Source organism: Sinocyclocheilus rhinocerous, unplaced genomic scaffold, assembly GCF_001515625.1.
Source record: "Sinocyclocheilus rhinocerous isolate Xijiao unplaced genomic scaffold, SAMN03320098_v1.1 scaffold3119, whole genome shotgun sequence".
Taxonomy (NCBI): domain Eukaryota; kingdom Metazoa; phylum Chordata; class Actinopteri; order Cypriniformes; family Cyprinidae; genus Sinocyclocheilus; species Sinocyclocheilus rhinocerous.
In genome coordinates this window covers 269943-293465 of record NW_015632029.1, presented here as the reverse complement: position 1 = coordinate 293465, position 23523 = coordinate 269943, and the positions used below count along the sequence as shown (strand labels likewise).

General features: G+C 43.6%; 1 protein-coding gene across 1 annotated transcript in view; it reads right to left on the bottom strand.

Moving 5' to 3' along the window:
* The window catches only part of LOC107742079 (kelch domain-containing protein 3-like), a 27255-nt gene extending 10424 nt beyond the window's left edge, over window positions 1–16831 (bottom strand). The window contains exons 1-8 of the mRNA XM_016554945.1: window positions 16807–16831; window positions 15073–15279; window positions 14640–14861; window positions 13503–13573; window positions 13359–13430; window positions 11692–11905; window positions 11536–11622; window positions 11103–11211 (exon numbers count right to left, since the gene is read on the bottom strand). Coding sequence (XP_016410431.1) covers window positions 11103–11211; window positions 11536–11622; window positions 11692–11905; window positions 13359–13430; window positions 13503–13573; window positions 14640–14861; window positions 15073–15279; window positions 16807–16828 — 1004 coding nt within the window. The 5' untranslated portion in view covers window positions 16829–16831. The remainder of the gene's footprint in view (window positions 1–11102; window positions 11212–11535; window positions 11623–11691; window positions 11906–13358; window positions 13431–13502; window positions 13574–14639; window positions 14862–15072; window positions 15280–16806) is intronic.
* Between the last annotated feature and the right edge of the window lie 6692 nt (window positions 16832–23523).

Below are 23523 nucleotides of genomic sequence, written 5' to 3'. Positions count from 1 at the left end.
TCAGCTGTTTGGACTCTCATTCTGACGGCACCCATTCACTGCAGAGCATCCATCGCTGAGACACTGATGCAATGCTACATTTCTACAAACCTGATTGATTCTGTTATTTTCCTGTTTATTTCTGTGAAGCTGCTTTGAATTAATCCACACACTCACACACACACACACACACACACACACTCACTCACTCACACACACACTCACACACACACACACACACACACACACACAGCGCTCCTCGCGTCCTGGTTCTGACAGGGAACTAACGTGCGTTGTTTCCTCTTCCTCTTTCCCGATGAGCCGGAGTGCCGACGGTCAGGAACTCTTCGTGTGCTATGACTTCCTGTTTAGCAGCTTATCAGCGGAGCACAGGCGCATTATGATGCCTCGTTGGTAGAAAGCATCAATGCTAAAGAGCCAATAGAAACAGAGTGGACAAAACCTGACTGAGTGCTGAATAAGAACCTGCAGTGATCCGTGTGGAAGCCAGTCCACATCTACAGATCATGAGATTGAGTCGCTCTTTAATCTGGATCTTAGTCTCAGGGTGGCTATCAGAGAGCGGCTTTAAGCAGCAGTTAATTACGTCTGAGAGGCGCTCAGCAGCAGATAGTGAGGCTGATGGAGTCTGGGTTTAAATATAGACGCAGCAGAAACAGAGCCGAATCCAGCTGATATCGGCCCGTGTGAAAACAAGAATCAGCACAAATTATCGGAGAAATGCCCTTATCTCTCGGCTGTAAACAAGGGAACTGGGAAAACAACGGATGTTTGGGGCCTCGGAGGCGACTGACTTTTGTATGAAACGCAGAAAGTGAGTTTTGGATGGATGGACTGGGTTACGCTCTAACTAACCCAGATCTGGCAGAAAATATTCTGACATCTACAAATCCAGCGAACATGAAGAACACAGACGTTTATCTGAGACTAGTAGAGAGCGGCTCTGCACCGCACTAACTAGCTGTTCAGTTCTGTTAGTTCACTGTCATTATATACACTTTCAGAAGCAGGCTGTTCATTGCCTGGTTTCTCTCAAGGTTTTTTCTCCATTTCTGACACCTGATGGAGTTTGGGTTCCTTTCCACCGTCACCTTTGGTTTGCTTAGTCGCGTTTAAAAGACGCTTAATATTCAGTAATGTTATTGATATGACTGCACTGACACCATCGGATGAGAACAAAACTTCATGGCTGCATTACAGCTGAATTGAATTTGTATCATATTTCATTAAGTTTGCATCACTCATTGATATTTCCCTGTTTATTAGTGAGCTGCTTTGAAACAATCTGTATTATACAAAGTGCTATAGAAATAAATGTGACTCGAGTTTCGTTCCTGAAGCAGCATTAAACACTCAGAACAGGAGTGAGATCTGGATTAAGCGCAGTGTGCCGCGGCCGACCGCTGGACAGCTGAACATCAGTCACACAATCATCATGGAGAATCACAATACTGGCATTTCATCAACACAAAACACACTTTACATTCACAGAGACTCACAGGGGAGCAATGAAGACGATCTGAACGTGACGTGCGGCTCAGAATCAATGGATCCGTCACATGATGCTGAGAGGCGTGAGAGCGTCTGCAGATCATCTTAAGTGCGTTTCGTCTAGCCAGCGACGATTTAAGCTGAAACTCTGTACGACTGACTAGAGCCGTCTACAAACACACACTGCAGGAGGCACACACACACACACACACACACACAGAGAGAGAGAAAAACACTCACACACACACACACACACACTCTCTCACTCACACACACACACACACACACTCTCTCACTCACACACACACACACACACACTCTCTCACTCACACACACACACACACACACTCTCTCACTCACACACACACACACACACACTCTCTCACTCACACACACACACACACACACTCTCTCACTCACACACACACACACACACACTCTCTCACTCACACACACACACACACACACTCTCTCACTCACACACACACACACACACACTCTCTCACTCACACACACACACACACACACTCTCTCACTCACACACACACACACACACACTCTCTCACTCACACACACACACACACACACTCTCTCACTCACACACACACACACACACACTCTCTCACTCACACACACACACACACACACTCTCACACTCACACACACACACACAGAAACACACACTCCCACTCACACACACACACACACAGTCTCTCCCTCTCTCTCACACACACACACACACACACACTGGAATTGGACCGCAGGTCGTTCAGAGATTCAGGAGGCTGATGGGAAACTCAATCATGATTCTGATACAAAAAAAAATCACTTCTGAATGAAAAGATAAATCAAGGATTTGATTCATACTTGCATTTTTGCTGAGGGACTTACTTCCTGTTGATGATGTCACAACTATCATTGACCAGAGCTCTGAGTGACCAATCACACGGAGAGATATCTGAAGTGTGACGTCAGAGGAAGTGATTTCTTCCTGAGCAATAACGCAATAACCTCAAGACTCTTCTCTCTCACACCACACACTCACAGCGTTACAGAAGAACACATGAGAGACAGACGTGAGCATGAAGAGCCGCCACAGACGCTGATCCGCATCTGATGCAGCTTAAACCATCACACAGAGGAAGTGACATTATGACTGGATATTAAAGCAACGCTCAAATAAATCCTCAAACACACTCAACCAACCAAAACAAAGCAACAGAACAGAGGCGGCTCATCACCGATACAAGCTGTCGTCCCACGCGCTATCCCAGCATGCCAATCTGTCACGCTCCTGTTTACATCCGGCGCCCGTCCCCAGTCTCTGGCCAAAGCGGCACGCGATCGACATCAGCTGACCTCACCGCATCATCACACACAGCAGCCATTCACACATACAGCTTACATATACACTGATGATGAAGGAAGTACATGTTTATGACATTTAAAATACTTGTATTTCTAGGTCCAACCTTTGGTTAAATTTGATTATTCGGATATCAGTATCTATTGATAAAAGCTCCCAGAAGAAACTGGCCAGCGTGTCTCAATCAGGATCAGAACGAGTGAGTGAGTGTGAGTGTGTGAGTGTGTGAGTGTGTGTGTGTGTTAGTGAGTGTGTGTGTTAGTGAGTGTGTGTGTTAGTGAGTGTGTGTGTTAGTGAGTGTGTGTGTTAGTGAGTGTGTGTGTTAGTGAGTGTGTGTGTTAGTGAGTGTGTGTGTTAGTGAGTGTGTGTGTTAGTGAGTGTGTGTGTTAGTGAGTGTGTGTGTTAGTGAGTGTGTGTGTTAGTGAGTGTGTGTGTTAGTGAGTGTGTGTGTTAGTGAGTGTGTGTGTTAGTGAGTGTGTGTGTTAGTGAGTGTGTGTGTTAGTGAGTGTGTGTGTTAGTGAGTGTGTGTGTTAGTGAGTGTGTGTGTTAGTGAGTGTGTGTGTTAGTGAGTGTGTGTGTTAGTGAGTGTGTGTGTTAGTGAGTGTGTGTGTTAGTGAGTGTGTGTGTTAGTGAGTGTGTGTGTTAGTGAGTGTGTGTGTTAGTGAGTGTGTGTGTTAGTGAGTGTGTGTGTTAGTGAGTGTGTGTGTTAGTGAGTGTGTGTGTTAGTGAGTGTGTGTGTTAGTGAGTGTGTGTGTTAGTGAGTGTGTGTGTTAGTGAGTGTGTGTGTTAGTGAGTGTGTGTGTTAGTGAGTGTGTGTGTTAGTGAGTGTGTGTGTTAGTGAGTGTGTGTGTTAGTGAGTGTGTGTGTTAGTGAGTGTGTGTGTTAGTGAGTGTGTGTGTTAGTGAGTGTGTGTGTTAGTGAGTGTGTGTGTTAGTGAGTGTGTGTGTTAGTGAGTGTGTGTGTTAGTGAGTGTGTGTGTTAGTGAGTGTGTGTGTTAGTGAGTGTGTGTGTTAGTGAGTGTGTGTGTTAGTGAGTGTGTGTGTTAGTGAGTGTGTGTGTTAGTGAGTGTGTGTGTTAGTGAGTGTGTGTGTTAGTGAGTGTGTGTGTTAGTGAGTGTGTGTGTTAGTGAGTGTGTGTGTTAGTGAGTGTGTGTGTTAGTGAGTGTGTGTGTTAGTGAGTGTGTGTGTTAGTGAGTGTGTGTGTTAGTGAGTGTGTGTGTTAGTGAGTGTGTGTGTTAGTGAGTGTGTGTGTTAGTGAGTGTGTGTGTTAGTGAGTGTGTGTGTTAGTGAGTGTGTGTGTTAGTGAGTGTGTGTGTTAGTGAGTGTGTGTGTTAGTGAGTGTGTGTGTTAGTGAGTGTGTGTGTTAGTGAGTGTGTGTGTTAGTGAGTGTGTGTGTTAGTGAGTGTGTGTGTTAGTGAGTGTGTGTGTTAGTGAGTGTGTGTGTTAGTGAGTGTGTGTGTTAGTGAGTGTGTGTGTTAGTGAGTGTGTGTGTTAGTGAGTGTGTGTGTTAGTGAGTGTGTGTGTTAGTGAGTGTGTGTGTTAGTGAGTGTGTGTGTTAGTGAGTGTGTGTGTTAGTGAGTGTGTGTGTTAGTGAGTGTGTGTGTTAGTGAGTGTGTGTGTTAGTGAGTGTGTGTGTTAGTGAGTGTGTGTGTTAGTGAGTGTGTGTGTTAGTGAGTGTGTGTGTTAGTGAGTGTGTGTGTTAGTGAGTGTGTGTGTTAGTGAGTGTGTGTGTTAGTGAGTGTGTGTGTTAGTGAGTGTGTGTGTTAGTGAGTGTGTGTGTTAGTGAGTGTGTGTGTTAGTGAGTGTGTGTGTTAGTGAGTGTGTGTGTTAGTGAGTGTGTGTGTTAGTGAGTGTGTGTGTTAGTGAGTGTGTGTGTTAGTGAGTGTGTGTGTTAGTGAGTGTGTGTGTTAGTGAGTGTGTGTGTTAGTGAGTGTGTGTGTTAGTGAGTGTGTGTGTTAGTGAGTGTGTGTGTTAGTGAGTGTGTGTGTTAGTGAGTGTGTGTGTTAGTGAGTGTGTGTGTTAGTGAGTGTGTGTGTTAGTGAGTGTGTGTGTTAGTGAGTGTGTGTGTTAGTGAGTGTGTGTGTTAGTGAGTGTGTGTGTTAGTGAGTGTGTGTGTTAGTGAGTGTGTGTGTTAGTGAGTGTGTGTGTTAGTGAGTGTGTGTGTTAGTGAGTGTGTGTGTTAGTGAGTGTGTGTGTTAGTGAGTGTGTGTGTTAGTGAGTGTGTGTGTTAGTGAGTGTGTGTGTTAGTGAGTGTGTGTGTTAGTGAGTGTGTGTGTTAGTGAGTGTGTGTGTTAGTGAGTGTGTGTGTTAGTGAGTGTGTGTGTTAGTGAGTGTGTGTGTTAGTGAGTGTGTGTGTTAGTGAGTGTGTGTGTTAGTGAGTGTGTGTGTTAGTGAGTGTGTGTGTTAGTGAGTGTGTGTGTTAGTGAGTGTGTGTGTTAGTGAGTGTGTGTGTTAGTGAGTGTGTGTGTTAGTGAGTGTGTGTGTTAGTGAGTGTGTGTGTTAGTGAGTGTGTGTGTTAGTGAGTGTGTGTGTTAGTGAGTGTGTGTGTTAGTGAGTGTGTGTGTTAGTGAGTGTGTGTGTTAGTGAGTGTGTGTGTTAGTGAGTGTGTGTGTTAGTGAGTGTGTGTGTTAGTGAGTGTGTGTGTTAGTGAGTGTGTGTGTTAGTGAGTGTGTGTGTTAGTGAGTGTGTGTGTTAGTGAGTGTGTGTGTTAGTGAGTGTGTGTGTTAGTGAGTGTGTGTGTTAGTGAGTGTGTGTGTTAGTGAGTGTGTGTGTTAGTGAGTGTGTGTGTTAGTGAGTGTGTGTGTTAGTGAGTGTGTGTGTTAGTGAGTGTGTGTGTTAGTGAGTGTGTGTGTTAGTGAGTGTGTGTGTTAGTGAGTGTGTGTGTTAGTGAGTGTGTGTGTTAGTGAGTGTGTGTGTTAGTGAGTGTGTGTGTTAGTGAGTGTGTGTGTTAGTGAGTGTGTGTGTTAGTGAGTGTGTGTGTTAGTGAGTGTGTGTGTTAGTGAGTGTGTGTGTTAGTGAGTGTGTGTGTTAGTGAGTGTGTGTGTTAGTGAGTGTGTGTGTTAGTGAGTGTGTGTGTTAGTGAGTGTGTGTGTTAGTGAGTGTGTGTGTTAGTGAGTGTGTGTGTTAGTGAGTGTGTGTGTTAGTGAGTGTGTGTGTTAGTGAGTGTGTGTGTTAGTGAGTGTGTGTGTTAGTGAGTGTGTGTGTTAGTGAGTGTGTGTGTTAGTGAGTGTGTGTGTTAGTGAGTGTGTGTGTTAGTGAGTGTGTGTGTTAGTGAGTGTGTGTGTTAGTGAGTGTGTGTGTTAGTGAGTGTGTGTGTTAGTGAGTGTGTGTGTTAGTGAGTGTGTGTGTTAGTGAGTGTGTGTGTTAGTGAGTGTGTGTGTTAGTGAGTGTGTGTGTTAGTGAGTGTGTGTGTTAGTGAGTGTGTGTGTTAGTGAGTGTGTGTGTTAGTGAGTGTGTGTGTTAGTGAGTGTGTGTGTTAGTGAGTGTGTGTGTTAGTGAGTGTGTGTGTTAGTGAGTGTGTGTGTTAGTGAGTGTGTGTGTTAGTGAGTGTGTGTGTTAGTGAGTGTGTGTGTTAGTGAGTGTGTGTGTTAGTGAGTGTGTGTGTTAGTGAGTGTGTGTGTTAGTGAGTGTGTGTGTTAGTGAGTGTGTGTGTTAGTGAGTGTGTGTGTTAGTGAGTGTGTGTGTTAGTGAGTGTGTGTGTTAGTGAGTGTGTGTGTTAGTGAGTGTGTGTGTTAGTGAGTGTGTGTGTTAGTGAGTGTGTGTGTTAGTGAGTGTGTGTGTTAGTGAGTGTGTGTGTTAGTGAGTGTGTGTGTTAGTGAGTGTGTGTGTTAGTGAGTGTGTGTGTTAGTGAGTGTGTGTGTTAGTGAGTGTGTGTGTTAGTGAGTGTGTGTGTTAGTGAGTGTGTGTGTTAGTGAGTGTGTGTGTTAGTGAGTGTGTGTGTTAGTGAGTGTGTGTGTTAGTGAGTGTGTGTGTTAGTGAGTGTGTGTGTTAGTGAGTGTGTGTGTTAGTGAGTGTGTGTGTTAGTGAGTGTGTGTGTTAGTGAGTGTGTGTGTTAGTGAGTGTGTGTGTTAGTGAGTGTGTGTGTTAGTGAGTGTGTGTGTTAGTGAGTGTGTGTGTTAGTGAGTGTGTGTGTTAGTGAGTGTGTGTGTTAGTGAGTGTGTGTGTTAGTGAGTGTGTGTGTTAGTGAGTGTGTGTGTTAGTGAGTGTGTGTGTTAGTGAGTGTGTGTGTTAGTGAGTGTGTGTGTTAGTGAGTGTGTGTGTTAGTGAGTGTGTGTGTTAGTGAGTGTGTGTGTTAGTGAGTGTGTGTGTTAGTGAGTGTGTGTGTTAGTGAGTGTGTGTGTTAGTGAGTGTGTGTGTTAGTGAGTGTGTGTGTTAGTGAGTGTGTGTGTTAGTGAGTGTGTGTGTTAGTGAGTGTGTGTGTTAGTGAGTGTGTGTGTTAGTGAGTGTGTGTGTTAGTGAGTGTGTGTGTTAGTGAGTGTGTGTGTTAGTGAGTGTGTGTGTTAGTGAGTGTGTGTGTTAGTGAGTGTGTGTGTTAGTGAGTGTGTGTGTTAGTGAGTGTGTGTGTTAGTGAGTGTGTGTGTTAGTGAGTGTGTGTGTTAGTGAGTGTGTGTGTTAGTGAGTGTGTGTGTTAGTGAGTGTGTGTGTTAGTGAGTGTGTGTGTTAGTGAGTATGTGTGTGTGTGAGTGAGTGTGTGTGTGAGAGTGAGTGAGTGAGTGAGTGTGAGTGTGTGTGTGAGTGAGTGAGCGTGCGTGTGTGTTTGTGTGAGTGAGTGAGTGAGTGAGTGTGTGTGTGTATTTGTGTGAGTGAGTGTGTGTGTGTTAGTGAGTTAGTGAGTGTGTGTGTGTGTGAGTGAGTGTGTGTATTTGTGTGAGTGAGTGTGTGTGTGTGTGTGTGTGCGCGCGCGTGTCGCTGGTTCTGCTTCTTGTTTGAGTCTGATTTCCACACACACTGTTTGCATGTCAATGATTAACACAAAGGCTGACCTCTAAAGCGACGGCGAGGTCACACACGTTACAGGTATTTATCTGAGGGACGAGACGAACGCTCCCCGCGCGCATCATGAATCAGACGGCAGACACCTCGCTTGTGTTTTCTTCAGTCGCAGGAAACGGCCGTCAGATTTATAGTGTGCTGATGCTGAGCAGACGCCTCCGCTGATATTCCTGCTGCCTTTATGATATTTACTTAAACAAGGAATTTGTTGAGCGTAAATTTAGGGCTTTAGTGAAGCACAATAAAGTTCCCAGCGCTCCGGCTGTGTTCAGAGGCCCGGAGGTGTCTGGGAAAGCCGCGCTGCAATCATCGTTACGCAAACGTGCGATGCTCATCGTCAGGCGTCGGCGCTCGTTCTCGCGCTGCAGGAGACACAAACTTCATCTTCACTCAGACTGTGTGTGTTAGCATGAGAGAAAAGATCATCAGATCACATAAACTCACACTGGACACGAGTGAAGAAGGAACACGTGATCAGACACTTCATCACAGTTCTCCTTCACCGTCCAATACAATAAAAAACTAATAATGAAGGGTCTGTTGTTCTAAATGCATGAGCACAACTGATATTTACCTAAACTTCAGTCATCAGCAGAAGCGTTGAGGTTTAAAGATCATTTCTACATCAGTTCAGTCAAATGTGTCCAAACACTGGACTAAAACAGGTTGTTTGTTTGTTGTGAATGTAAATGAGACGCCCACAAATACCCAGAATCCACCTGCCCTCTGAAGCCTTTCAGCTTGAAGTCAGTCAAACGTGTGTCACGATTCTTCATAAGAAGAGTGTTTGCGTGTGCAGTGATCAGATGTGTGTGTGTGTGTGATTTGTGTATTTTGGGAGAGATTTATGTTCATCACATTACAATGTAGTGTTGGTAGTGAAAGCTGTGTGTGTGTGTGTGTGAGTGTTAAGTGTGTTTGTGTGTGTGTGTTAGTGGCCACTTACGGCAGAATAAACAGGCCTGCTGGGCCAAAGAGAGGCGTGAAATTTAGCCACTGCTCTGATTTATGAGCCGCAGAAGAACCCCCATCTCACCTGAAACGCCGGCGGCTAACGAATGAGAGGCGTGAATGAATGAATCTGCTCTGAGATCAGAGGTCAGCGGTCACTGACCCCACACAGGGACGAACTCTTCTAAAGATTCAGCGATACACACGAGATCAGCAAACAACAGCTTATCCTTAAATCAAGATGCAAAATGCAAAAATCGATATGAAGTCTTGTTTTCTGAGAAATTGATCAAAATTAAGTTTATGATCAAACCAAGAGCAAATATCTGCCAATGGACTCACAAAAATATACTTAATTCAAAGAGAAAATAAGTTTTCATTCCCCCTTGGCAGATATTTGTTCATATTATAATCATCAGTTTCTCAGAAAACACGACTTCATTTCTTCATGTTGTATCTCCAGTAAATGTTTCTTGATTTCAGGATGTACTGGACAACAAGACAGAAACACTGAGGAAGAGATTCATTTAATGCCACGGCTTTATGAATGTAAGATTTCTGCTCTGATTTAAGAGCTTTTAAGACCTTAATTTGAGGAAAGGTGAATTAAGCCTTTTTAAAGACTGTCTTCTTATTGGATGAAATAAGACCCCCCCCCCCCAATTGAGCACACAAGTTTTTTATGCCCGTTTTACAATTTTATCTGCATCTTGCCATTTCTATGCAGCGATTTTTATGCAATATCCCAGAATGCACATAAAATCAGATGAACAGAAACTACTGATCATGACACATAAGTAAACTGAACAATAAAGTGTTTGTGGCACAGGAAGTCATGACTCCTGGAGGAAATCCTGCTCTGATCCCACAGGGAAAACCAAATAAATGAGGAAAAGTGTTGCACTCTCCTCTCAAACATTAGTCTCCGTGCGGCAGATAATCCTGCTTAACTGAGCACTTCAAGAGTTTAAGAGCAGACACACAAACAAACTCCGGCTTTCTGCAGCTCCACCATCCATCAACATCTGTTCTTCACTTCAAACACAGAGACTAAGCAGCAGATTTACTGAACACGGATCCCATCCCATGAAAGCGCTGATGGGAGTGTTTAGTTCTGCTGATTATTATAGACTCAGATCATTTCTATCATGACCAAACCAGCAACGACTGGCCATCTCAGTGAACTGACTAGTGATTTAAACCCTTTTCTGCTGCAATTCTGTTGTAAAGCCTAACTACATTATAACTCAGAGCTTTATTTAAAGTTGCATAAGTAAGTAATCTGTAATCTGCATACATACAGTACCGTGTGTAAACTGATATGTAGCAAATGCAACTATATTCTCGTCCAGCTCTAATCTGATAAATGCGACTATAAGGCATGAAGATATTAAGATATTATAACCGTGAACATAAACATGTTTTCTGCTTTGTTGCTGTGTTGTGAAAAGCACTATATAAATACATTTGACATGCACTAGGACGCCTGCTCAAACCTCCTCGTGTTCCTCATTCTGCTGAGAGAGTCACTGTCCCACAATGCCGTGCGTTTATCTCTGTGCCGCTGTGGAGCAGACTGAGGGATAATCAGCTCGACTGCGGCTGAGGACGGCCTGAGCTTCACCGCAGGACCCAGGATAAGAGCGCGTCTGATAAAGCAGCGTTAGCCAGCTCATTACACCGCTAGCGTCTGGGACCGAAGGGAGCCCACTGCTTCCTCAATATAAAGCTCGTTCAGGGAGCGCTTCAGGACTCCGGGGGTTTGAGTCTGACCGCTGAGCCGCAGCACCGTCTGCAGACGACTGCTTCTGTTAGCATGAGACCACACGCGTGTACCACGCTCCTGCTCATCACATGACAAACACAGCACAGATTTCTGCATCCACACGATAAAAAAACCCCACACAGAAGCCACAAGAAAACAACCCACTGCCTTTCAGTTCATGAGTGCGAGTCTGAATTGGCCACGACACACAGGAAGTTGAACTTGAATGACAGGAAGAGAGAAATTTACTGAATTGTAATTCAAAGTAATTCACGACAGATGAAGTGTCCTTCCAGTCTTGTACACAAACGTTTATTTATTACATAATTTAAAGCATATAAACTAAATACAAACTTGCATAGGTACAGTTTTAAACATCTATCTGGCCTACAAACCTTCAAACATCAAGGCTTTCTAAACTCCTTCAAAGTTTGACTTGAGTTTGTTTTTCTAGTTTAAAATGAATTTCAATTCCTTTTTACACCTCTTTCCATTCGAATCGATGTGCTGTAGTGGAATGCTGTGGTGTGGAGCTCACCTGGTTCCTCCGAAGAGGACGATGCGATCTCCCAGCATGCAGCAGCACTGTCTCCGTCTGGGACACGGGCCTTTGCCCTTCGGCTCCAGCTTCTTCCAGGAGAACGCCTCTGAACACATGAATACAGACCAGCGGGAATCATTCTGATGCACACACAGTGAGGCCAAACACTGAGCCCACTCTGGATAAAACTTCAATATGGAAACAAAATCAAACAAGAATTAGCCCTGTAAATAAATAGATAATTATTAAATACAGTTTGAAGCAGACATTTAAAAACCTACAGCACTTTTTCTGACTATAACTGTCTTTCACTGTACCCCTAATTTTTTTAATTATTGTAATTCAATTGTCTTAAATGACATAAATATTACTAACTAAACCGAGCTGGACAAACGTATGTTTAATGAGCAGCTCAGAATGAGAAAATCACCTGGATTGAACTTCCAGAGGTCGTTGAAGTGTCGATCCAGACGAGCATTATAACCACCGAATATGTACAATTCTCCATTGTGAGCAACTTTTGTGTGTGTGTGTGTGTGTGCGTGAGAGTGTGTGTGTGTGTGTGTGTGTGTGTGTGTTTGCTCACAGGCAGAATGGCTCCTGCGTCCCTCGGGCAGCAGCTGCGCAGATGCCGTGTTTAGCCAGCAGTTTGTCTCCGTGTCGAAGATCTTGATTTTATTGCAGTAGATCTCGTTGTTGGAGTGGAAGGGGCCGAATCGATCCGCTCTTCCTCCAAACACAAACATCTTGGTGCCGATGATAGTAGCAGAGTGGAAGTCTCTCCATCGAGCTGGAGTGCCCTGAGAGACCAACACCACACGCCTCAGACACAGTCAATGATGTGGCAGTGAACACACACACACACACACACACACACACTAACACACACATACACACACTAACACACACTCATTTTAGCTTCATCAAACGGACGATCACACAATCACATCTCTGTCTGTGAGTGAGAAACTCTGTTCACATCTTTCTCTATTAGACACAGATCAATCCTGATGAAGCTCCACGGCGCCATCTAGTGACAGCGGCTGTGTCTCAAACCTAGTCACCTGACTCAGGGGTTTTCAACCTTTTAGGACATGCGCCCCCCCAAGTTTGTCTAATTCACTCGCCCCACAGGTTGAAAACCCCTGAGCTGACTACACAGATCACGCTGTTGAGCATCAGATCCTTGCATTATACCACCATCTAATATCTAATATCTATCTAATATCCCTCATCTGAGCTAAAACTGGAAGTAATGATGGTCAGCGGTGAAGGTTATAAGTCTCTTCATTCAAGCATGTATATGGAAGTAAATGAAATTGAAATGTATATTTATTCACTAAAACAGCTCTGTTGGCACTGGCAAGAATAAGATTTTAAGATGTTTTTTTAGTAAAGTGTCCATCGAATCACGCTGGAAACAGCAGATCATCCGGGGACTTTCAGCTAATGCTGTGAATTCAGACACTACTCTGTTCACATACTGTTTTTCGCCTACTATTTAGTAGTTCAAGCTCATTTTATTTATATAGCACCTTTACAACAGCCACTAGGCTGACCAAAGTGCTTACCAGAGGAGCACGATTAGAGGAGAATATAACATACATCAGAACAGGCCAGACAGCAGAATTAAGAACAACATAGTTAAGAATGACCATATAGCAGGAGGACCGAAACAAAGTTTTAAACTCAATTCAACATACAAGGGATTACGATTACTATGGAGATGTGTTAGTCACATTTTAAAGGCTGATCTACAAGAACGCACCCGTGAGGATCTAAAGCCAGATAAACTCTCCAAATCAGGGTCTATACACTGAGAACTCTCATTTGGGCCGAAAACAATTACCTCGGTCTTGTCTTCATTTGGGAAGAGGACATTATGGGCTAGCCATGATTTGACCTCCTCTAAGCATAGCAGAAGAGATGAAATCACAGCGGGATTGTTTCTTTTGATTGGTAAATAGATTTGAGTATCATCCACATAGAAATGAAAAGATACACCATGTTTCCTTAGAATAGAGCCCAGAGGTAACATGCAGAGAGAGAAAAGAGAGGGAGCTAAGATAGAGCCTAAAATAGAAACTTTCTGTCAGTCAGGTATGACTGAAACCAGCTCAGAACGGGACTCTAGTCTAGATAATAGAGTGCAGAGGTCGATAGTATCAAATGCAGCAGATAGATCTAAAAGAATAAGAACCACAGAGTCTCCGGAAGCAGTATGAATATCGTTGATAAGAGTGTGTGACTCACCCGAACGCTCACTAGTGACCAGCACATGCTGCTGGTGTCCAGCTTGTGAATCTCATTGGAGAAGCAGTCGGCCTGAGAACACAAACACGCTTCATCACGCGCTCGTTAGCTGATTATAATCACTCCATCACCTCAGTTACGCACCAGCTGCTCGTATCCACCGAAGATGTACATGGCCTTTCCCAGAACACAGGCTGAGTGTCCGTCTCTGGCACCTGGGGACAGACACACAGACAGACACACAGACAGACACACACAGACAGACAGACACACACACACACACACACAGACAGACACACAGACACACACACACAGACAGACAGACACACACACACACACACACAGACAGACACACACACACACAGAGGCTCACTCAAACCAGCTGCTGATGGTCTGGAGGTGTAACACATGGATCATCATGGCTCTATGTTTATATGTTTATCACTGTAAATCACTGGAGGAGGATTTCTCTTCATCATCAGATGTCAGTGATTACTGGATGATGTTTGACTGATGCTGATCAAACGGTTTGCAGATGATCAGAGAAAAGGCTGTATTTCTTGTGTGAAAATTAAATCATGTTTGCAGTGGGACGAAGAACCTTCAGTGTGCTAGAATTATTAACAAAAATGATATATTTGACAAAACACTGATTATGACCAAATAAAAAAAATGGTTTAGATGTAAATCCATAATCCAACAACCTGGACAAGATTAACTTAATCCTTATGTTGTGTTTCAGTCATTTTGACCCGGAGAGGATTTTATTTTTCTGAAAATACTAGTTAATGTTGTCGCATTGGACAGGGTAGAACAACTTCACACAAATCTGATCTTTTTTTTTTTTAATGTTTTCCCAATTTGTTACACTCACAAATGAGTGACATTTCCTGTTGTACCAAATTCTGGATTCAATCGTTTAACTTGTTTTCTTTCATTTAGCACAGGTTTTGTGCTTGTTTTTTTGAACTGACTGATAGTAGGCCTCATTGATCTGAGCTCAGTTTTTGAGTGAAAAAAAGCATTATTTGTGCATAACATTTGGCAATATTCACTCAAAATCTGAGGTGCATAAACTCAATGAGGCCTGCGATCAATCAGTTCCAAAAGAAACACAAACCCTGTGCTGATTGAATCCCAGATTCCAGCATGACGAGAGATTTACACGCAGTGTTTGTAGGCTGGCCATGGTTTTGACCAGTAAACCCAAATTAGGTAAAGCATTTCAGCACAATACAAGTGTAAAATAATGAAGAGAAAGCTTAAACCAACGGCTTTAGCCCGCAGCATTACACTGAAGCATGTGGTTTGTCTGCGGACACCTACTGACATCAAAGGCATACAGCACGTTACACGCGCCCTCGGTGTCGTTCCGGCCGCCCCAGATCAGCACCGTCTCCTCCACCAGCACCGCCGTGTGTCCGTAGCGCATGTAGGGCACCTCCCGAGCGTGCTCCCGTCCTCCGGTGCGCACCGGCGGCAGCTTCGTCCAGCGCAGAGACTCTGAGAGAACCACACACACACACACACACACACACACACACACACACACACACACACACACACACACACACACACACACACACACACACACACACACACACACACACACACACACACACACACACACACACACACACACACACATCTGATCAGTTCATGCATTCAAACCCTGAGCTACAGCGGCTGGTCGAGCGCGGTTAACCAAACTAACCGGTGTTGAAGACGTGCACGTCGATCTGTCTCAGGGTCTCGTAGTCTTCTCCGGAGCAGTATCCTCCGAACGAGTACACCTTGTGTCCGACCGCCACCGCCGCGTGGTTGACCCTCCGCGGGCCGCCCTCCAGGTGCACCGTCCAGCGTAACATCCCACGCTCGGCCGCGGCTGACCGCCGCGCTAAACCATCACCGCTCCGTCCATCTGAGGAGCACACACCGGCTGCTGGCGCTTTACACCTCTCAGAACTGCTGAATATCACAACATTAATGTTCATTACTCTGAAGCTGCTTTCAAGCTATCTGCATAAAGCGCTTTAGAAATAAATGAATATAACGTATAAATTCTCCCTTCAACGGCCCTCAAACCAGCGTTTCATCCATCAGGTCCTGATCAGCCAGTTTATTTTGTGATTACGGCAGCTGACTTTATATTGTCAATTATATTATTTTTAATTAACATCTTGTGAAGCCAAAAGCTGTGTTTGTAAGAAACAAATCCAGCATTAAGATGTTTTTAACTAAAGTATGAGTCCATAATCCATAATAACGCTTCCTCCGGTGAAAAAGTGCATCTGCTGTTGTCTCTCACATCAAAATAAACCCACATATTTGTTTAGAGCTGTTTAAACGCTGCTTGATCTGTGCAGATTTCTCTCCTGATTCACACCAGAACACTTTTTCACTGGAGGAAGCGTTATTATGGATTATGGACTCAATGTATTTTAGTTAAAAACGTCTTAATGCTGGATTTGTTTCAGCTTTTGTCTTCTCCAGATGTTAACTGATGGACTGGAGTGCTGTGGATTACTTGTGGATTATTGTGATGTTTTTATCAGCTGTTTGGACTCTCATTCTGACGGCACCCATTCACTGCAGAGCATCCATTGCTGAGACACTGATGCAGTACTACATTGATCTCTGGAGGCACAAGCCAGAATATATTTAGAGAAACACAGCAGTCCATCATGACACAAAACACCAGCAGCTGCCCACATGTGAAGCATCAGACCTCCTGAGAACATGTGGATGACCTCTGACCTTTACATGACAGGCTATCTATAGAGACACGCGGTCAATCACCCCATTTAAAACAATGATATGTAATTTCATGAAGGCTTAAGTGAGTAGCTTTCTCAGTAGCTTTAATGTGCTGCATAAACAGGCTGATCATAGTCTGCTTCATCCAATAATTCGGTTTTCAAAATATGATGTACTCATTTCCATAATTAAGAAATATCTATTTGTTGGGACATCAGAAATCATGACTGTTTTCATCCTGAAGATACATTACCGTAAATCAAAGTCATTTTCTCAGTGAAACTCTTTGATTTTAATTATATAAAATATTAAAACAGCGAATAAATCTCCAGTAAAGTGCTGTTAGCACGATTAGCACTAACTTACAAACACAACTTCTGCACACAAACAGCTCAAATCATCAGAACAACCCAAACACTTGACCGAAACCGCATGAAATCAGAACATGACAGATTCAGACGAAAGATGATAATTAATCTGTCCGGTATCGAGGCTCATTATTAGCCAGTCCAGCTAACCGAGCTAAAGCAGATAAAAACCCCTCAGCAGCACAAACCACCGATTAAAACACGGACATTTAACACATTTAACAGCGCAGAGGAGCCTCGACCTGAAAGCGTCTGAATAAAGCTGTTAGAGACGAATGAGATGATAAATACTGCTGAAGATGATGAGCAGAATCTCCACTTACCTTCAGTGCTAATGATAAACATAATGAACCCCACACACACACACAGCAATAACTGAACACAGAACAGAGATTGAAGATCACAAGAAAGCCAATAGTTCACACATAGCAAAACATAACACAATGCCAAAGAAAGAAAGAAAGAAAGATCAAACAGTCCAAGTTTTAATAGCTTTTATTGAAGATCGCTGTACAGGGTAGCTACAGACATAACAATATGTAGGCCTACTAATACAAAACAAGCAAATCAATAATAATGCCTAATATATATATATATATATTATTTTTTATAATTTTTTTTAATAATAACTAATATTATTATTCATAATTATATGCATGTATGTATGCATATATTCTAATGTTTCTATAGTAATGTTGTAACACGTTTTGTTATGAAGGTCCAGACAGCTGTTGTCGTGACACGTGCACCAGCACGTACAGCGTCGTCGCGCACGTCACCGCACCGGATGTTGATATAAAGTCTGGAGGAAGAGCTGAAAGAAAACAGCAGCGCGAGCTGAACGCGGATAAACAAACGCTCGATCTGAAGCGGCTGGTAAGAGTTGATCTCATACTAACCAGTTAACCAGCTGCTTCGCTTTGATTCCGCCTTTCACTCGTTCTGAGCGTCTGCAGCGTGTTTCTGTCTGCTGTTAATGTTGTTGTTGTGGTGACGCTGCGCGACGGACAGATGAACGCACAGCAGACGCGCTTCATCACAACAGCTTCTACTGCTTCCCTTCTTTTACATCGCAGCGTCAGACGCTTCTGTCCTCCTGATCTGATCTGATCTGATGTGATCCAGAGCTTTCTGCGGCTCTGAAAGACTCTCCACTCGCCTCTTCGCAAATGAAGGCCTTTAAACGCTCTGAAATCGGAGCAGAAACTCATAAAGCATGTCGTTTAATGTTGCATACGCCGCCAAAACGATGCTCTTCCTCAGTGTTTCTGTCTGGTTTTCCAAACATCTAAACATCCTTAAATCAAGATACATTTACTGGAGATGCACAATGAAGAATTACGTCTCGTTTTCTGAGAAACTGAACACAAGTGAGTTTAAGAACATATATCTGTTAATGGGAGATGAAAACTTGTTTTCACTTTGAATTAAATAGATTTTTCTGAATCCATTGGCAGATATTTGTTCGTTCTAATCTTAAATTCACTTCATTTGATCAGTTTCTCAGAAAACAAGATTTATTTTATGTCATTGAGCTTCTCCAATAAATGTGTCTTGATTTAAGTATCTTTAGACATTTGTACAGAAACACTGAATTAAATTTGGATGTGTTTCTAATACAAGACAATTACATTTAGAGACCGTATTGGGTTCCATTCTATTTTCTCCACTTGCTCAGAAATGCTGCGGGTGTGTGTGTAACGCTGTCTCTGGCTCTCACAGGTGTGTTTGTGTGAATCATGGGCCGCATCTTCTTGGATCACATCGGCGGCACGCGCCTGTTCTCCTGCGCTAACTGCGACACCATCCTGACCAACCGCTCCGAGCTGATCTCCACGCGCTTCACCGGCGCCACCGGAAGAGCCTTCCTCTTCAACAAGGCACGTGAGCGACACCAGGCCGATCGCTAATGCAGCACTGGAGATGCACAATGAAGAATTACGTCTCGTTTTCTGAGAAACTGAACACAAGTGAGTTTAAGAACATATATCTGTTAATGGGAGATGAAAACTTGTTTTCACTTTGAATTAAATAGATTTTTCTGAATCCATTGGCAGATATTTGTTCGTTCTAATCTTAAATTCACTTCATTTGATCAGTTTCTCAGAAAACAAGATTTATTTTATGTCATTGAGCTTCTCCAATAAATGTGTCTTGATTTAAGTATCTTTAGACATTTGTACAGAAACACTGAATTAAATTTGAATGTGTTTCTAATACAAGACAATTACATTTAGAGACCGTATTGGGTTCCATTCTATTTTCTCCACTTGCTCAGAAACGCTGCGGGTGTGTGTGTAACGCTGTCTCTGGCTCTCACAGGTGTGTTTGTGTGAATCATGGGCCGCATCTTCTTGGATCACATCGGCGGCACGCGCCTGTTCTCCTGCGCTAACTGCGACACCATCCTGACCAACCGCTCCGAGCTGATCTCCACGCGCTTCACCGGCGCCACCGGAAGAGCCTTCCTCTTCAACAAGGCACGTGAGCGACACCAGGCCGATCGCTAATGCAGCGCTAACGCTAACGTCCTGTGATGTGTTTCAGGTGGTGAACCTGCAGTACAGCGAGGTGCAGGACCGCGTGATGCTGACCGGCAGACACATGGTGCGAGACGTCAGCTGCAAGAACTGCAACAGCAAGCTGGGCTGGATCTACGAGTTCGCCACCGAGGACAGCCAGCGCTACAAGGAGGGCCGCGTGATCCTGGAGAGAGCGCTGGTGCGCGAGAGCGAGGGCTTCGAGGAGCACGTCCCGTCAGACGCGTCCTGAGAACCAGCGCTCGCCGTGACTCTCAGGTGTTTGTTAGGCCAAACCCTGGTTTAAACTCTCTAGATTTACCAATAAACACACAGGTCAAGAGCTTCAGATGCACAATCTCTTCTGTAATTGGCTAAAACAGCTGACCATACCATCTGCTCTGCGCATGCAGGGATGTCAGTTCAGATAATATAACAGAAGTGCATATGTTCATGGTTTCTTTTCCCATGTTTCACACATTTTTCCTCTGTGAGTATGGAGTTCAGTTTGTGCCAAAAGCGTCGACTGCTTTGTACATTACATCTGTCTGTCTGCTGTTGTTTTGTGTCATTCATTTGTGTTTTAATTTCTGCTATCGGATATCCAGATAAACTAACAGATTTGTTCAGTAGTGAGTTTCTCACCATCTTTCTGAATCGCTGAATATTATGACAAAAGATCACTGTAGACTAAAGATCTATTCACATTTATAGAACAGAAAAATAAATGCATCAAAGTTTTAGAAACTCTTATTAAAAAAATAATTGTTCTGTTTGTTTAGCTGGATGTTTGTAGAATATTACAGAATGTAAAGCATAAAACTGAGCTGAAGAAATGACACCCATAATACAACAGCAATAACAGCTGACCTGGACAAATGCACTGAACAATCCAGTCGACACTTTTGGCACAAATGTAACTCCATATGAAGACTTCACATGCAAAAACTTCTAAGTCAGTCAGATATTTTTCTTTTAAATAGCGTTTTTATCAGGCTCCTATGAAAATAACATTGGACATTATTGAAAACAAAGCATTCAATAACTGACTAATAACCTTTTCTTCGCCATTAAAGTGAAATGACTGAACCTAAACATAGGAGCCTGATTAAAAAAAAAAAAAAAGCTAATTTAAAAGAAAAAATCTCAGACGGACTGCGTCTGAAGGCTTCACGTGTAAGATGTGTTGTGTTAGTATTTGTGTTAGAAGAACATCTGCCACCTTCATCGGGAAACAAGGGGTTATGAATGATGAATCACTGCTGAAATAATGTAGATTTCTACACAAATTCTCTGTTTGCTTCTTTAAAAAGTTTTGAAATTTCCCAGCCGCTATTGTAAAGCTTTCTTTATCGTCCTTCAGTAACTCATCCATTCGTGCGGCAGTGGTTTCTCTACCCTGCAGTCATGTGACCAAACAGGTTCAGCGTTTCAGGCTGAACGGATCTGAACATCTTTCTGGTTGAGCAGGCTCTTAGCAGGAGTTTAGGATGAGCTGCATTCCCTCAATCTGTGATCTATAGTCAAACACACGTGTAAAGTTCCACCTAATAAAACCTCCAACCTGCGCTAGATCACAGACGCTGTAAACACAATCACACGATTCTGCTGCCGTGGTTCCAGTTTGTTAGAAACGGCCTTTTTTTGTTCCGTTGGAGAGCTGAGTGTCATTATTCACCGATGCTCGTGTTCATTTGTGATTCCTTCCAGACTTTGTGGATTTGTTGGGTCTCTAAATCTCCTCCGTTCTGCTGAATTTAAGCTCGGCTTGTTGAACTTTTACTCTGAGCAAATTCCTCACATGCTTCTGATTCTGTTCGGTGTTTGTTTGCTTCTGATGTCAAAGTACCAGCAAGAGCGTTTCTGCTGCTCTCTATCTGTCCTCTGATTAAAGCCGCTTCTGTTCATTATTGTATTCCAAAGCTCAGTTGTGCATTTAGCATGAGGTTCATTGTGTTATATTTGATGTCTGACTTGAAGAATAAATCATTTCCTAAAGTGGAATTTCTCTTCCTAGCATTTCAAGAAATCAGTGACACTTTACAATAAGGTTCCATGTGCTGAACATTGAAAAACACTTCTAAAGCATTCTTTAATTTTAATGGTAATTTCTGTGCATCTACCAATACATGATTAAAATCAAAAGCTGTATCTATGAATATTATTTAATGGAGCTGAGCTAGCAATGAACAGGTTTAACTCCCATAAAGATGAGTAAAATCTGTCACAAATGTATCGCTGATTGTGAATGTTAGCTGATGTGAAGTGTTACAGTGTGTCTGCTCCAGCAGATGGAGTAAAGCTCAGTGTTGATCAGTAACTGCAGCTACACGTACACACGGATCACCTGAGCTCTAACTACAGGTGACAGACCGGTTTCATCTTACATTCGCTGTCATTCAAGCCCTGTGCACGTACACTGGAGTAAAAGCTCGGCACACAAACATGCAGTGCAGCACAGATACAGACTGAACGACATCTGCAGACATAACCACTGCTTCATCTGCACTGCTCAGCTGTGCTTCAGCGTCATGTCAGGAGAGAAAACATCCCAGATACACATTGAAGTGTTCCTTTTATTGCACTTTATCTATCTGATAGTAGATTTAAATCTTTAAAGAGTTTAAACAGCAAACTTTACAGGTTTATTCCTCTCTATATTCTGAAGGTTTGTTCATAGTTCATTCACACTGATTTCTACAGCATTTTAACATCCTGAAAACATGGTGAAGATGTTTGTTTTCTGTCTGTTGACAGCATTTTCTGATTTATGGAGTGATAAAAAGAGAAATCAAAAACTCTCGTGTGTCAACAAAACCCTTTTAGACCTGGCTTCAGCTAATGTTCAGATCTGTGTTCTAGGAATGTATGCAAATTAGTGCATATTTAATTAGACCACGCCTCATTTGCAAGTTGAAACAGAACATTTCAGAAATCCTGTTATGCAGTTAATTAATTTACCGGACCCACTTTATATTAAATGTCCTTAACTACAATGTACTTACATTTAAATTAATAATTTGATCCAATGCACTTATTGTGCACATACATGTTTTTACATTGTACTTATATTTGAAAATAGCATCTGTAATTAATTTCTCACATCTCACACTGCTGACCTGACCCTACCACCAAAGCGGTCCTAACCTCACCCGGATCCCTCCCCAAAAGCGTTTTCAAACTCCACATCAACAGGTACATTACCCAACAATTCATTGCTGTATTATTAACTACATAGTAGCCTATTTAAAAACACCTAATATAATATGCTTGCACAGATTTCATTTGTTTGAGGACAGGAGAAAAAAAATCTTGCCAAGTAGAAGATTAATTAGTTCACTAGATAAGAAAGGTTTATGAATCCAGATGAAAGTCGAGCTCGTGTGTGCCAAAGGCTGTTTAATGTGTGACTGCGTTTACAGTACGCATAATGCTGGGTGGATAAATAACCCCGCTGACCTGCATGGAACTAACTAACCCTTAGAGCGCAGTCTGTCAGCAGAAAAAGCCAGCTGGATGAGTGTCCAAAGGTGACAATGAGAAGAATCCGGCAAGGAGCCGCCTCAGACGCGCGCGCGCAACGCGATCATGGGGCGCTACAGCGGCAAGACGTGCCGCCTGATCCTGATGCTGGTCATCACCGTCATCTTCTTCGTGGCGGAGATCGTGGCGGGGTACATGGGCAACTCCATCGCGCTGGTGTCGGACTCGTTCAACATGCTGTCGGACATTCTGTCGCTGTGCGTCGGGCTGACGGCGGCGCGGGTGTCGCGTCGCGCGGGCTCGGGGCGCTTCACGTACGGCATGGGCCGCGCGGAGGTGGTGGGCGCGCTGGCTAACGCCGTGTTCCTCGCCGCGCTCTGCTTCTCTGTGTCCATGGAGTCGCTGAAGAGGCTCGCCATGCCGCAGGCCATCGATGACCCGCCGCTGGTGCTGATCGTGGGCTCGCTGGGGCTTGCGGTGAACGTGCTCGGGCTGCTGATCTTCCAGGACTGCCGCTGCCTGCGCGCGAGGCGGCAGAAAGACGCGTCAGTGCCGCGCGAGGAGGAGGAGGAGGAGGAGGACGCGGCGGAGGAAGAAACAGGTGCTGATCGTAACGCTTGGTGTTTAGCAGCGTCACAGCTGTTTAGATGCCTCGTAAAGAGCGCTTCATCTGGGAAGCATCTGCTGTGTGCAAAAACATCTGATAAACAAAAAAAAGTTAGTTTTGCACTCATCCGAAATCATAAACATCTTATTTTTCTAAATGTCTATTTAAGATCTGACAGCAGGGTTTCTGCAGACTCCTTAAAGGGGTCATATGATGCTGCTAAAAAGAACATTATTTTGTGTATTTGGTGTAATGAAATGTGTTTATGCGGGTTAAAGTTAAAAAAACACATAATTTTCCACATACTGTACATTATTGTTTCTCCTCTATGCCCCGCCTTTCTGAAACGCGTCGATTTTTACAAAGCTCATCGATCTGAAAAAGCGAGGTGTGCTGTGACTGGCCAGCTATCCAGTGCGTTGTGATTGGCC